Source organism: Phocoena phocoena, chromosome 11 (assembly GCF_963924675.1).
Source record: "Phocoena phocoena chromosome 11, mPhoPho1.1, whole genome shotgun sequence".
In the NCBI taxonomy this organism is placed as follows: domain Eukaryota; kingdom Metazoa; phylum Chordata; class Mammalia; order Artiodactyla; family Phocoenidae; genus Phocoena; species Phocoena phocoena.
The window spans coordinates 27,678,319-27,695,176 of NC_089229.1; the positions used below are offsets into that span (position 1 = coordinate 27,678,319).

Sequence of the window (16,858 nt, forward strand, 5' to 3'; positions counted from 1 at the left end):
GAAATGCTTTATTAAGCACTTTATTAAGGCATTAAAATGCCTCCTAAGGTTCTTCTGAGAATTCCAAGATAAATTCCATATTAAATGTTTAGTACAGTATCTGATTAAATAGGAAGCATTCAAATTAACTAAGGGATTAAATCGACATACTGAGATTTTATATTATTAAATGCTAATCCCTTGAAAGTTAGTATACCTTCACAGTGAAGTTTGCTGTATTCTTGTAGTCTCATAATACTTTTGGTATAGTTTTTATGCTTAAAAATGTTTAATTTTTGTCATTTACAGCATCACTGCAGACAATGTGGAAATATCTTCTGTGCTGAGTGTTCAGCCAAAAATGCCTTAACTCCTTCTTCCAAGAAGCCTGTTCGTGTCTGTGATGCATGTTTCAATGACTTGCAAGGATAATGGGTTATCGCAACTTCAGAGTAATATTACACTAACATTAGATTTTTAATAATACACTTAATAGATATCTTGGACTACTACTATTCGGTTTGGACAGTGGTTGCAATACTAAACCAAATTAGAATTCATATATTTTGGAATGTTATCAAGTAAAACTCTTCTATTTTTGTGAGACTCGAGCCCATCTTTCATTACTTTTTTCCATTTACTCCGGAATAGCTTTCATGCCAAGTTTAGAAGTAGCCAATGAAATGTAAATAAATTTTGGATGGAAATAAATTTTGGACGGAAAATAGCAATGTATTTTTTTAAATATACTTTCATTGTTCAGAAGTGACATGAATGCTCTTCCATAGCTTACTTCTTTCTCCCACATTTAGTATCAAGAAATGTACATGGGTGATGTTACCATATCAGATATGTTGCACAATAACACATTAATTCTATTAAATATTCTCATTGTGAAATGCATAGAACTATAAAGCTTTTCCCTCATACACAGGTCCATAGCTCAGTTGCATTGTTATGTTACAATTTTACTACTCAAGTGTTCCAAATACAGATTATATTTAAATATTAACTATGAATTCAAACATGGTTTTTATTTTAACAATATTGATTAAATTCTCTTGGGTGGATTTTATGAAAACCTCTGGAAAATTAATTTGCTTATTTTATGGTTATCCTCGGGTTGTATTTTAAACATTAGGGTTAATTTTTCTTTTTGTCTTTTTCTATCTCACTTTTAAACTCCCACATAGTCTTAAGAATCCTACAAAACTTCCCACCCTCATCCCCAGTTGGAAGGTGAATAAAAGAAGTTGTATAATGGTCGTATTCTCTGTTTAAGTGGGAAGTCTTCTGAGATTAGCCTTCATTTTATATCCTCATTTTGTCTCTCCAGCATCTTCAAGAATGTGAATTTGCTTTTTTAATGGATCTGCCTTTTTCAAGGTAATTTGGTTTAACCTTCTCAAGCATAGCTCAGCTTCACTGTAATTGTTTTATAGATTTTGCATCTTAAAGCTAGTAACTGATATTGCTATAGTCTTATCTGTGAAAACAAATACAAAATGGTAAGGAGACATTAAATATTCTGCTTTATATTTTCTGCTTTATATTCTCCTTTTACCTAATAGGGAAGAACTTTTTAAAGTTTTAAATTTGACTTAAATTTTAAAAGGTTCTGAATTTGGGGTTCCATATCAACTAGGTATCTGTTTACTCTGCAAAAATAATGCTATGAAATTACCTTGAAATAACAGTTGGATAATAGAGTATCGCCAAAAACAGATGTATTTAGGAATCCCCAAATTATAACTAGAACTGAAACAGACTGGCAAATTGAGGGTAATTAAAAATTAGCTTATTTGGATGCTGAACAATGGAATTGAACTTTATCAGTCTTATTAATTTGGAAAATTGGAGAACATCTGAAGAGAGAACTCATTAATATTGGTTTATTACTCTAAGAAGAAAGTAAAGCTATATATTCATTCAGTGCAATCATTTGGTAATAGGGAAGGATGGGAGCTAATATTTCATTTACAATACATAGTTTATAATGTACACTTGCTTTCAAATATCATGCTGAAATTATGTTTATGCTCTTCCTATAATGTATACAAACAAAGAGATTGCCATATATTCATTTAATTATTTAAAAAACCCATTTAAGTAAACTCTGTTGTCAGTGGCTACTAAGGACCCTGATTGAGTCCCTGGACTCGGATGAACATATATCCTTGAGCGTATAGAACGAAGAAATACAGTGGATCTTTATTAAAAATAAGTTGGATAATAAAAATTGAGCTAAAATTACTTACGCATTTTCATATAAATTCTTTCAAATAGTCTTAATTCTACACTTATAAGTAAATTAATAAGCATGTTGGAAAAACATTCACAGCACCATTGTTATTACTTTTTTATGATATGAAACTTTACGGGAATTCTTCTGGCTTAGAATATTTGTTCACTCATCTCCCAGTTGGGTGCACTGAAGGCCTATCCCTGTCTTGTCCCCCCACCCCCATATTCATAAAAAATTGTGGGGACAACAAATATAACCATATGTATTTGAGTGATTTTCTATTTTTCATCTAGCTAATCTCACTTCCTAGGCCCCAAATAATTAGGCTATTATATTTAGAAATGAAACAATATTTTGCTATTAATCTCACCAGTAAGGTGTTTTGGAAACAAAAATTAAACGGTTTTCTGTTTCTTTTAATTAAAAAGTCATCTTCTGAGTGCTTACTGGTTCGACATTTTAGATGTCTGCTGGTACTATTTGTCAGTGATTTAGAGCTGGCACATATGGAGTCCCAGCTCTCAGCTCTAATGCAAAGCCTATTGGCATCACCTGTTAGTAAATTCTAAACCCAAGCACAGAAACGTGAGTTAAAATCAAGTCTTGCTGGGTTAGTGTATACTAAACTACACCTACACCTACAGAATTTTTAGTAGAAAGAAGACAAAGCTGCTGGTATAGGATTTGTTTATTTTGAAGAAAAGAGGGAAACAAACACAACAACCTCAATGCAGTGTGTAATTTTGTTCAACTACCTCTTAATGTGGAATTAGCTAGTTTGTTTCTTCACAGTAGTGTTACATAGTAACTGCCAAATTTGTTAGTTCCCCATCTCTCTTGAAGAGGCTTTATGATTATTTTATAGTTTTGGGAACTTTAAAGCCACTTTTTTTTAACCTTGCATTTGCATAAAGATGTTTAGCTTTTAAGTGGAAAGCAAATTATGATCATATATTTTGATATTCATGACCTATTTGACTATAGCAGTTTTTTTTAAATGCACTTTGGCTATGAAACCATGGATGATTTGATCCATAAAATTTAAATGTGCCATCAATTTAGTATTCCTAGACAAGAGCTTGATGAATGGTATTCTGTAATTATATAATGTACCACACGTTATTGTCTTAATTGCCCTTTGCCTGAATTTTAATGATCAGTTATTGTTGCAAATGTGAATACTGTGCATAAACTTACTAAATTTATGTAAAATTGTATAAAGCAGAATTGGAAATAGCTAGGTCCTCTCCCTGTAGAAATAGTGAATTTACTGTAACATGATGCAGTTATGTATATGACATTCTGTACTTCTTGAACTGGATCATATATTCATAACTTCTGTAGATACTTTTGCATGAATATTTTGTTTAGTTTTTGGATTCATTGTATTGTTTACTTGTGATCATGTAGTTGTGCCTTATTTGTGAGAGAGTTTAGCTCAGTAAATACTGTGGTTTCTAAACTCAGTGAGTGGAAGGTTATTGATTATAAATGTAACTGATAAATTATATAACATTTGAATCTGTATAAAGAACAATGGAAGAATCCTTTATTGAATTGTTGCTTTTTTAAAAAAATATGCTAAAGATATTAAAAATAATTTCTAGTATATTCTGTGACTAAATTATTTTGTCCATTTAAAAGATTAGCCACTTTACATTAATTTATTTACAGATTTAGAACTTTGCACTTGGATATAGACAATGGGTGTGCTTTATTATTTTAAATTAATTTTTATTGGAGTATAGTTGCTTTACAATGTTGTGTTAGTTTCTAGTGTACAGCTGCTTTACAATGTTGTGTTAGTTTCTAGTGTACAGCAAAGTGAATCAGCTATACGTATACATATATCCCCTTTTTGGATTTTCTTCCCATTTAGGTCACCACAGAGCACTGAATAGAGTTCCCTGTGCTATACAGTAGGTTCTCAGTTATCTATTTTATAGATAGTATTAATAGTGTATATATATATGTCAAGCCCAACCTCACAATGGGTGTGCTTTAATGTTCAACTAAGAATAGTAATTAAGTTCATATTTCAAGAGAAATTACTAATGCTATTTTGTTCGAGACAGCCCCTTTTCATTTCATTCATTATTGAGAAAAATTAGCAAAACTAAAAAATATTAAACAATATTAATCTCTTCTTTCATTGTACATTTAATACCCAGGTGACCATTTAAAGGCTCAATGTACCATTGCTTTTTAACTGATTTTTTTTCCCCTGGGAACCAAAGTTCCAGAAGTGATTTTTCATTTTACTCTGTGTTTCCCTCTGAAGACAATAACATGTATATCCTCAAGCACTTAATATATTAGATATGCTCTTTTGTGAGCTTTATAGAATTTCACTTTAAATACATAGTATATTCTTTTAAGTTTTAGCTTATTGTGGTAAGAACAGTTAACATGAGATCTACCCTCTTGACAACTCTTGTAAAAGTGTACAGTACAGCAGATCTCCCGAGCTTACTCATTTTGCTTAACTGAAACTTTATGCCCAGTGATTAGTAACTCCCCATTTCCCCCTGCCCCCAGCCTCTGGCAACTACCATTCCACTCTTTTTGATTCTATGAATTTGAGTATTTTAGAAATCTCATATAAGTGGAATCATGCAGTATTTGTCTTTCTGTGACTGACGTATTTCCTTTAGCATAATGTCCTCAAGGTTCATCTATGTTGTTTCATATTGCAGAAGTTCCTTCTTTTTCAAGGCTGAATAGAATTCCATTGTATGTACGTACCAGAGTTTCTTTATCCACTCATCTGTTGGTGAACATTAAGGTTTTTCCATATCTTGGCTATTGTGACTAGTGCTGCAGTGAATACAGAAGTGCTAATATTTCTTTGTATATTGAATATTTTAAAGCTGTTTTACATCTTAACTAATTTACATGTTAATTTAGTCAATCTTTTTCTCCCTTTAATGAGATTTAAGGGAGAAAATAGTTTTATACATATAAACAAATATATGTTTACTGGACTCAGACTAAAAGGAATCTTGGGAGATCACCTAGTCCATTGCTCTTTTCCTAAGTTGGCTGATATCTAGAAATCCTTGCAAGACAATTGTTAATTTTTTTCTAAAAAAATACATATTTTTCATCTCTAAGAACTCACTTGAAATTTGTTCTCCTGTACTTTGCCTTTTCTTCTCATTTATTCTTAGGCATTGACCATAGTTACTGCCTTCCTGATTTTCCCTTTCATTTTCACTTACTCCTAATAAATATGACATTATTATACGTGGGCTGTGACCCTCCATTCTAGTGGTGCTTGGCCCTTGAAAATAACTGTTATGCTACACTTGTCTATGCTTCCTGGTTTACATGGTGAAATCACATTTTTCTAAAAGAATTAACTGTGCATGTGACTTCCCCAAGCATCATCCTTTCTATCCCATTCTCCAGCTTAAGGAGATCAGTTCAGGTATAATTTGTCTTGCAGTCCAAGTTGATAAATTTACTACTTCCATTTTGGAAACTGCAAAAGGTATCATGTCTGAAATTGAAATCTGTGGATTTCCTTTGGATATAATCTGACTATAAGAACTAGTTCCTTACATGCAGTTAATAGTATATTCCACCATGATAATAGTTCAAGCTCTCTTTCTTAAGAAATTCTAACGATGTTTCAAGTCCTGCCAAATAAGACGAAGTCACTGTACTGTGCTCTCTCTCTCACACACACACACACACACACACTCAAAACCAGAAAGAAGTTTTATGACAAATTCCACTGTTCTTCAAAAAGTGAGATTTAGAGAAAGATATCCTACTATTTCTATGAAATTTCCCAAGTAAAACTGTTAACTGGTGAAACTGGAACAGATATTTGCTTTTTCTTTCTTAAAACAATGAAATTTAGTCTTTGGGATTTTCTCCTTCCATGTTAAGAGTTATATAAAGTATACCTGAGATAAATAAACTGTTGGCGACTAGGAATTTAAAAACTGCTACTAAGATGGAGACCTTATTATTCATTGCTTAGTATGTTAAAAGAGCAATCAAGCTTTATATGAGGTAGGGCTGTAGAGCAGTAAGGCTGATTTATAAGTCACGTAGGAAACTTGGTTTCATTACAGATATACACAAAGTAAGATGCTAGAATTCATATCAGATGCAAGCAGTGGGCATTGTTTTCCTCCTGATACTGCATTTACCTGATTATTCACCTTTTACGAATTATAATAGCATCATACTTCCCTTACCCCTCTTGCAAGCCTGACTGAAGCATTATAACGTAGTCTGGATATCAGCATGTATACACTTACCAAGAAATTCCTTCTGGTTCAAATTTGTTGCAGCCATTATTACTCTACGCTGAGAAATTTCCTAGCTTAAATTCTGGAACTTCTTTAAAATGCACATTTTCTTTTAGCGCATCACTAGGTAAGTGTTACAAGTTTGAATGAAAGAATACCTTAATCCCCAATGTGTAAAAAGGTGTGCCACTTGTTTTGGGTCCTTAAATTTCCAAGGATTCTGCAGGCAAAGTGAATATGGACATCTTCTTGGTTTCCTGACTCTTGGTGAAGCAAGAGATTGCTGCTGTTAATTGTGCAATCCATGTTTTCTGTTAAGAAAGAAAAAATATATAGAGAGAAGAGAATGTTAAATTTCTCACATATTTGGATTAATATTTTCCTTTGTATTTGCTGACTTGCTCTTTAAAACACTTGCCTATGTTTCCCATTTTCTTTCTTAAATCGAATATATCATAAATATCTCTAATCACATATGAAAATGCAAATGGATTAGATGAATATGGTATGCAAGTTGGATAAACAATTGTGAGTAACCATAATAGTCAATGACGACTAATTACAAAGATGAATATTGGGAATATAAGTAGTTTGAAAGCTGAATTTCTTGAATTTCCACTTTGTGTAGTAACAGAAGTTCTTAATCAGTGGCATAACTTGAAAAACAGACTGAGGGAGGAAACTGACTCCTTGAAAATAATGTAGTCTTCCATTAATTGTCTGGCCACATTGCTGCCCTGATGAAAGCCTACCAGGGGAAAGAAAAAAATGGAAACTTCTAAGATAAAGAAACCAGAGTCAGATAGGCAGCTGTTCTTCGGCTCCATAGCTGTAAAAACAGTAGCATAGTTTCAAAGGGTGAAGAGAAGACTTGACACAGTTCATTTCTGCAGGAGCCCCTCACTTAAGCTGGCATCATACTGTGTGCATACTGGGGCTTTGGAAATTGATCGGAGCATCTTAAAAATCAAGCATGCAATCCAAAGCAGTTCTTCCCCCATTTCCTACAGACCTCCCAGAAGTCAGAGGCAGCTCTTGAGCTTCTGCCACAGGAAAAAATGAGGGAGGCTGTGTCAACACTAGGGATGTAAGAAGATGGTCAGTTCTGAGGTTTCTGAGCCTGGTATGGTCTAGATATTCATATCCTTCCCCTCCTTCCAACCTCCCCCCTTCCCAAAGCAGGAGAGGAAAATACACAAAACTTTCCATTCACTGTTCCTTAATGAGCTTGGGGTGAGATTTTTTTCCTTAAGTCTGAAGAATCAAAACCTACAAAATTGAAATACATACCTTGATGTTTTCTGTTTGGGCTTGTAATAAGAATGCTGCTATACACTGTCGATAGCTGTTTTCATGTTGTATGAGGAAAGAATTTCTCAGCCCAAAGACTAGAAAAAGATTAAAGACAAAAAGCCAAAGCATTTAATATGAAATCCAGTTCCTCAGTACATGAACCTGGATTTTTGTTTATTAATGAGTGTGGGAGGTTTATGTCGATTAAGAAAGAATCTGATTCCAAGACCAAGACTTTACTGCTATGTCCAAAGAGAGACCACTTAAATATGAAAACCTTTTCTTCCTTAGCCAATGACTTCTGGGGCTTGAGGAAATGCATTTATGGCTTAAGTGATGGAAAATGTATTCCTTCCCAAGGAAAAAGCTTAGCATAATAGGTAGATTTTGTGTGTGTAAAATATAGATAATACAAATATGAAAAATAATACAATCATTGTTTCTTTGACCTCCACCACTCCTTTTAAAAATGTTTTATTTTTGTACTTAAAGGGCAGTCACATCAAAACAACAGTTAAACAAGTAAGATGTAGCAAAAATACAAAACCACCTCAATGCTTCACAGCAGTCCAAGAAAAGCCAAAAAAACGGACTCAAATAAAATCCAACATCCACCAAATTATGTGAAATGTAAAACAAAACAAAAAATGTTGGCATGGTTTCTGTGTTTGAAAAGAAACAGTCTGTTCTGTCATTTCCTAGCTGGTCTCTTAAAGAAATGATAGGAGATACTGGGAGAGCAGATTTTCCTCTTTTTATACAGCTGGAGCTCTTAAAATGAAAGCTTCTTCCTTGAATTATTTATACAGCACCAGGAATAAAATTTTGCAGCCTATACATTCTTTCTACAGTCAATTTATGTTCAGGAACAAACAAAACCAAACCAGGGCTGGCTCTGGGTCCAAACAAGTACTTCAGAGAGGAGGAGGAGAACACTGACTCTTCCTGGATGACCATTAAGCTGATGCTTGCTCACACTCATTATTTCTGTTCCTTGAAGTTTGTGTTTTGTTTTGTTTTGTTTTTGCGGTACACGGGCCTCTCACTGTTGTGGCCTCTCCCGCTGCGGAGCACAGGCTCCGGACGTGCAGGCTCAGCGGCCATGGCTCACGGGTCCAGCCGCTCCGCGGCATGTGGGATCTTCCCGGACAGGGGCACGAACCCGTGCCCCCTGCATCGGCAGGCGGACTCTCAACCACTGCGCCACCAGGGAAGCCCAGTTTGTGGGTTTAATTCAGACTCACTGAGGCAAGTTGGGCCTCATTTCAGAATCGAAGCAAATGTGAGACTTTTATTTTCTTAACTGCAAGAACTACTTCACTATTACAGATTGTAATAGAGTAAACCTCATAATTCCTAAATTCTACCACAACAAAGCCTGTCAAGGTCATGAAATTCTGTCCAGCTTCTCTAGGATGAGAGGACTTAAACCTATTAAAATGACTTTCTGGAAAAAAGATCTGGCTGTTTTTGTTTTACTCCCTGATTTTTCTCTTTATAAATTCCCTGTAGTAAGTGAGGCTTTAAAGATCAGGTTGTTGTTCTTGGTTGGATTTCAGATTCCATGTTCCTCAAAATTGTAACTGTAGTTCTCAGTTATTTAAGGTATCCCTCATCTGTTTAGTTTGTAATATGTCTACTAAGGGCTTAATAAACAAAAGGACCTGGTATGGCTAGGCTTAGAAAATAAAATAAGGAGATAATAAATGGTCAGGAATAGCTTTTTTCTCTCTGATGTTCTAATATAATGATTAACAATTAATAGTTGACATCATTTATTCAGCACCTACTATGTACTAGGCACAGTGCTATGTATTTTTTTCCTTTTTGTGTCATTTAAACAACACAGCAACTGTATAAGATAGGTCAACTAACTCCAAATAGCCAAAACAATCTTAAGAAAGAAGAATGGAGCTGGGGGGGATCACACTCCCTGACTTCAGACTATACTGCAAAGCTGCAGTAGTCAAAACAGTATGGTACCAGCACAAAAACAGATACAAAGATCAATAGAACAGGATAGAAAGCCCAGAAATAAACCCAAGCACTTATGGTCAATTAACCTACGACAAAGGAGGCAAGAATATACAATGGAGAAAAGACTGTCTCTTCAATAAGTGGTGCTGGGTAAACTGGACAGCTATTGTAAAAGAATGAAGTTAGAATGTTCTCTAACACCATACACAAAAATAAACTCAAAATGGATTAAAGACCTAAAAGTAAGACCAGATACTATAAAACTCCTAGAGGAAAACATAAGCAGGACACTCTCTGACATAAATTGCAGCAACATTTCTTTGGATCCATCTCCTAGAGTAATGAAAACAAAAGCAAAAATTTAAAAAATGGGACCTAATTAAACTTAAAAGCTTTTGCACAGCAAAGGAAACCATAAAACAAAAAGACAACTTACAGAATAGGAGAAAATATTTGCAAATGATGTGACCGACAAGGGATTCATTTCCAAAATATACAAAGAACTTATAAAACAACCCTCAAAAAATGGGCAGAAGACCTAAATAGACATTTCTCCAAAGAAGATACACAGATGGCTACAGGCACATGAAAAGATGCTCAACATCACAAATTATCAGAGAAATGCAAATAAAAACTACAATGAGATACCAGCTCACACTGGTCAGAATGGCCATTATCAAAATATCTACAAATAATAAGCTGGAGAGGGTGTGGAGAAAAGGGAATCCTCTTACACTGTTGGTGGGAATGTAAACTGGTGCAGCCTCTATGGAGAACAGTATGGATGTTCATTAAAAAACTAAAAATAGCATTACCATATGATCCAGCAATCCTACTTCTGGGCATATATCTGGAAAAGACAAAAACTATGATTTGAAAAGCTACATGCACCCCCAGTGTTCACAGCAGCACTATTTACAGTAGCCAAGACATGGAAACAACCTAAATGTCCATCGATAGATGAATGGATAAGGATGATGTGGTGTGTGATGTGTATGTATGTGTATATACATACATACACACACACACACACACACACAGGAATATTGGCCGTAAAAATGAAATAATGCCATTTACAGCAACATGGATGGACCTAGAGATTATCATATAAAGTGAAGTAAGTCTGACAGAGAAATACAAATATCATATGATACTGCTTATATGTGGAATTTAAAAAAGGGATACAAATGAACTTATTTACAAAACAAGTAGACTCACAGACATAGAAAACAAATTTATGGTTACCAAAGGGGAAAGGTGGGGGAGGAATAAATTAGGAATTTAGGATTAACAGGTACACACTACTATATATAAAATAAACAACAAGGACCTACTCTGTAGCACAGGGAACTAAGTTCAATATCTTGTAATAACCTATACTGGAAAACAATCTAAAAAAGAATATATATGTATGTATAACTGAATCATTTTGTTGTATACTTGGAACACTGTAAATCCACTATACTTCAATTAAAAAAAAAAGGGTCAACTAATTCCCACTTACAAATAAGGGCACAGATTAGGTGAATTTTTCCAAGGTCACACAGCTTGTGAATAATATAGCCAGGATTTGAAACTAGGTCCCTGTCACTCCAAAGCACAATCTCTTCTTTTTTCACACTTCACACTCTCACTCTACAGCTATTCTACCTCATGCACTGTGTCTGAACAGTTAACCACCAGAGCAATGAGAAAAATATTTAAAAAACAGAAGTGAAATGGTAGTGGCAAGTCAAAAAGTAACAAAAGATGGTGGAAGTATGGTTTTTAAAAAGGTATTGATTTTATTTAAAAAGAAAAAGAAAAAGGAATACAGGAGAAAAAACATGCATCTCCTAAGGGAATCCTGTGATGTCAGATTTCCCATAAAGTCCAGTTGGCTGGCCGGGCTGTGGCTGACCTGAGCCCATGCTGCTTCCCTCTCTTGCTTGGGGGATCTGACACCTTCCTCCACTCACATCCATTTATCATGGCAGAATCTTCTAACTATGGCCACTGTAGTAAGAAGGTTGTGCTCCTCTGAGATGCCCCCTTTTAGGCTTGCTCGGGAAAGCTCTCTGGTTTATGCAGACTTTGGCCTGTGACAGTGATTGGTCCGTGCCAAATCTGATCTAAGAGGCCTTAAGGGCTGCCCAGTTGCTTTTCAGCAAATCTTAGTAGACACAGAAAGAACAGACAAAAGAGGCAGAAGACTCTAGTTCTGGATACAGGTTTCCCCTCATTGGAGCCCTGCTGCTCTTGGGGAGAGAGTTTGCATCCATTCACGAGTTAAACATTTAAATATACAACTTACATAACTTAATGATGTGAATTTTTGCTATTATTATTATTCATTGGTGTATTCACTGTGTAATGTGGCTCTGCTGAGTACAAGCAGGTCCTGTGCTAATGACTGGTGCTCTGGGCTTGGCTGCTGGAGTGGGAACTGCAGGACATGGATGGTGCTCCCTCTTTTCCTGCTCCTCCCTTGGGACAGGAAGGCACTCCGCTCTGCCTGGCTTTGCTGGTCTTCTTTGCCTGTACCCAAGAAAGAATGATGGATGCTTCCTTCTGAACACTGCTGCCACCCACCCAGTACTAAGTAGGCCAGAATGTCCTTCAAGTCCCTCTGAGGCCCAGGGCTTTCCTGACAGGATTTATTGATCTTTCATTGCTCTGAGAGCTCCATCTTTGTAACTCCAGGGCACTTACAGAGTGCCTGGTTCACAGGAGACGCTCAGGAAATGCTTGAAAAATAAAAATATACATTTCTGATCTATACACATGATGTATGTGTGTATATGTATGTACATGTACATATTTATGTATTTATTTCTGGCATTTTTCTATAGAGCAATTGCAATAAAATATCTTAGGCTTGCTTGCATAGCATGTCACGGTTTACCAGTGCTTTAACAATAGCAATAGTACTAAAAATGGTTAACAGAATAACAATCCTAATAATAGCTATCATTTATTGAGTGCTTTACCTGCATTATTTCATTTAACTCTCATGACAGCTCACTGGGGTAGATATTATCCTGCTTTTACCAAGATGAATCTGTGGCTTAGAAAATTTAAGTACCTTCACACAGGGTCACACAGCTAGCAAGTGGCAGAGCTGGGTCATCCAAACATTGGAAGCAAGTCCAATACTCTTTCTATAAGTAGCCTGTAGAGTGAGTGATATTTAGCTACACAGGAACCCAGTATTATCTTTCATGAAGATTTAAATTAGATTCATGTCGTGTTACCAAAAAAGGCCAACATAAAACTCTGGGATAGCAAACAGATGAGCTGAATGATGAAAAGAGACACACACCTGACATGTGGAGTGGATCGAGACCTCTGACAACCAATCTGCCTAGTGGAATGGGCTGACTGAGCACCATACATGAACCACCTTCTTTGATTACTGTTTGTAGCTCAGGAATAAGTGAAGGGCACATTAAACCCGGGTCTGAGCCTCCAAGTTTCTAAAATTAAGGAGGAAAATAATGCAATAAGTAGGAAGTAAATATTGATGCACATACTTCAGGTACATCCTTAAGTAAACTGATTTTTAGAAACAATTGCTTGAAATCCAGCTTACTATTCTTTCTGGGTCTCGAAAAGCATTTCCCAAAGTACACAGTGATTTAAAGCATAGTGTTTCTGATCCCCAAGTTTAATTACCTGAATAAATAACAGTGTAATTTCATAGCTGGGAAACATTTAAATCATTATCACACCAATGGGAAGATCTTCATTTACAGTAGTATATCCCTCTATGGTACTGAGTTAAATGAACAGGAAAGAGAAGCCTCATGTTGGCCAACTGTCCATGGGATCTTATACTAAAATCTAAATAAATAAATTCCATGCTGTATGATTTGTAAATAACTGAAATTGTTTTGAATATATAAAATACTGAATTTTTTTAAAAAAGGGTGTCAGAGATTGGGATGTACGTGAAGTAATTTGTGCATTAAATAGCGAAGAGAAATTTAAAACAGATAACATTCCTTATTTCTTCTTCCAAAAAAATAAATGAAACCTGGTGTCTTCTCCAGGTGGTTCTCTCAGATTTATCAGACGGAAGAATTTAAAGAGGGATTTTAAACAGATAACATTACTTATTTTGGAATCAAGTTGTGAAGCATGAAACCAGAACATTATCTTATAATATGGCCACTAGTTCATGGCTCTGATTTGTGCCATTATGTAAAGAGAAGGTAAGCTGTGCTTAACGTCAGGTTTTAGAAGGGGACAGAGATTTTTCAGAGCTTGCCTGTCAGACACGCTAGCCTGGGTAGCTGAAAATAAGAGGCCATCCAAGTCTCAAAACTGTGACTTAGTACTCTCCAACACCCATTCCCCCCTCAACCACTGATCAACTATGCACAGATTAATGGGTGTCTATTTTATTGCTTAAAGACACTTAAATTATTTAGCTCAACTAACCAACATGCCATCTAAAAGCTTAGGTTATTGAAAGAGAGATCTAGTCTCATAATCTTACATCTGTGTAAGGCTAGTCGTTTAGTAAAGAAGTGAGTGCGTTAGAACAACATTAGCTATCTCCGACAGCCAAAAACATACTGCAGATCCTCTTCCCATCTCTAAGGGCAGGTGTCTGAGAGCTGTAGAGGAGGCCTCTTCCTGAAAGCACTCACACACACCAGTCAGGGAAACTGTGAAATGGGACATTAGATAGAAAGCCTTTGGTGGACCATGAGACCCATGGCTTAACGGGGAGTAACAACAGTAATGGTAACCATTAATACTTAAGGGAGAAATCCCTATTCTTAGAAGGGATTTTGTGGCTCTAGCCCCTGGTGACTCATTTTTTCCCTGTGATGCCAACTGTACGTTTGTTTGGCTTCTGCAGTTCTTAATTATAGGCAGACACTGAGAGACCAGGGCTCCTTCCCACCTGCAGCCCCCAAAGCATCATTTCTCAGGAAGAACGTGAGAAGGGGTGGTGGATAATCACCTCAGCACTTGGCCGCAGACAGTTTAGAGAGGGCCCTGCTCTGGCAGCTTTTGTTGTGGTAGTCAATTTGGATGAGGAAAAGGCGGATATGGACAAAAGTATCTTAATTTTATTTGCTGAGGCAGGCCAGGCATAAAGTCCTGTGGCTTCTGGGACTCTCCTCGAAAGTATACAGACTAAGTCATTCTAAAAATATACACACCCTTTGACATCCTTAAGAAATGGGACTTGCTTTTGTTACTGTTTTCAGTCCAGCACTCTACGATGGAAAAAGCCAGTATTTTAAAATGCCTCCATTTTTTAGAGGGTAAAGTCCGATCTGATGTATACGAAACTTTTCTCTTTTTAACTCAACTTATTCAGAAATATTTCTAAACTCATTTAGCAGAATTATTTAGAGACGACATCATTTTACCTTTTTGTTGCGCTTAGTTTTCGTAACTAAGAGGAAATCATCAAAGAGAAACAAAAACATCTAGGAATCTTGTGCTTTCTGAGGAGAGAAAGAAGATGAAATTGGGGCTGGAAACAGTAAGCAGAGTTTTTTTTTTTTTCTTTCCTTTTAAATCAAAGAATCCCTTAGAAAACAACACAGGCCGGGGATCAGGGCACACGAGGCTTGCAGCTCAGGGGGCTATAATCACGTGGGTCAGAAAACTGCATTATGGTTGAATTGATTTCTCCCCAAGGCAGGGACTTGATGTGAGCCCACCCTTCCAACTTTAAAGACATTGTATTTGTAAGGCATTTCATGTGGATCTAAGGTTACCGGGATGATATTTGTTGTGGTTTCAGCTAAGCCTAGGACACATCTATTGACTAACAGAACTCCAGCATTTTGGCCTCTTGACTCATCTGTGTGGTCATTGGCAAAGGTATACATTACCAGAAAAAAAGGCACTTTGTCATAGCTGTGGACTGAATTGCATCTCCCCCAAATTCTATGTGGAAGCCCTACCCCCTCCCCACTGTGTATTTGGAATAAGGAAATAATTAAGATTAAATGAAAGCTTAAGGGAGGACCCCTGATCTGACAGGGTGAATGTCATCCCCAGAGCATGCGCTCTCCCTCTCTCGCTCTCTCTGCCACGTGTGGACACTGAGAAAGCTGGAAAGAGAGCTTTCACCAGAAACTGAATCAGCTGGCAACTTGACCTTGAACTTCCAGCCTCCAGAACTGTGAGAAATAAATGTCTGTTGTTTAAGCCATCCAGTCTGTGGTATTTTGTTATGGCAGTCCTAGCTGATTAAGACAGTCACTAAAACAATTTGTTTCTTAAGTTTTACAATGTGTCTATACAAGCATTAAATAATCTTCATGAAGCATTATATTTACAAATATATTTCTGATATCACTTTTGATAATAACTGAAGGCAAATAGGCTTTTCTACTTTTCTCTAAGAAGGGGATACTTGTAGAAGAGAAATAAAATATTAGAATGAGATATCCCCCTCTCATTTTAACTCTATCCCTTAGAAATTAGAAAAAGAAATGTTTAGTGAAGTCAGAAAGAGAAAAACAAATATCGTATATTAACGCATGTATGTGGAACCTAGAAAAATGGTACAGATGAACCGGTTTGCAGGGCAGAAATTGAGACACAGATGTAGAGAACAAACGTATGGTCACCAAGGGGGGAAAGTGGCAGGGCGTTGGTGGTAGTGGTTGGATGAATTGGGAGCTTGGGATTGACATATATACACTAATATGTATAAAATCGATAACTAATAAGAACCTGCTGTATAAAAATATAAATAAAATTTAAAAATTTAAAAAACAAAAAAATTTAAAATTAAAATTTTTTTAAATTAAATTTAAATTAATTTTTAATTTAAAATTAATCTGACAAAGGTTACCCTTTCTAAAAGTTCCAAAAATAGTAATTTATATTAGCATACCAAAAAAAAAAAAGAAATGGTTAAATTTAAATGATTTTAGAGGAACATGCAGTCCTTGAGGGGGATGTGACAGGCACTTAAAGTACAAGAAAAATCAGTAAATATTTTTTACTATTCTATTTTATTTATATTTTTCTAGAAGTTCTTTCTCTATACATTTACCTGTGGAAACGAGACGTCCAAGGTTAAATTAATAAATAAAATATCTGGGATTCATTTTTAGTCTAAGTTTAGAGGAAAGATACT

At 35.8% G+C, this 16,858-nt stretch overlaps 2 protein-coding genes across 2 annotated transcripts in view; one reads left to right on the forward strand and one right to left on the reverse strand.

Annotated features, from left to right (window-relative positions):
• Positions 1-411, forward strand: part of EEA1 (early endosome antigen 1) — a 128,744-nt gene extending 128,333 nt beyond the window's left edge. Inside the window, exon 29 of the mRNA XM_065887448.1 lies at positions 289-411. Within this exon, the coding sequence (XP_065743520.1) occupies positions 289-411 (123 nt within the window). The remainder of the gene's footprint in view (positions 1-288) is intronic.
• Positions 412-6,692: 6,281 nt separating this feature from the next.
• The window catches only part of PLEKHG7 (pleckstrin homology and RhoGEF domain containing G7), an 80,758-nt gene continuing 70,592 nt past the window's right edge, over positions 6,693-16,858 (reverse strand). The window contains 5 exon segments of the mRNA XM_065888151.1: positions 6,693-6,800; positions 7,780-7,877; positions 13,061-13,214; positions 15,129-15,183; positions 15,185-15,206. Coding sequence (XP_065744223.1) covers positions 6,693-6,800; positions 7,780-7,877; positions 13,061-13,214; positions 15,129-15,183; positions 15,185-15,206 — 437 coding nt within the window.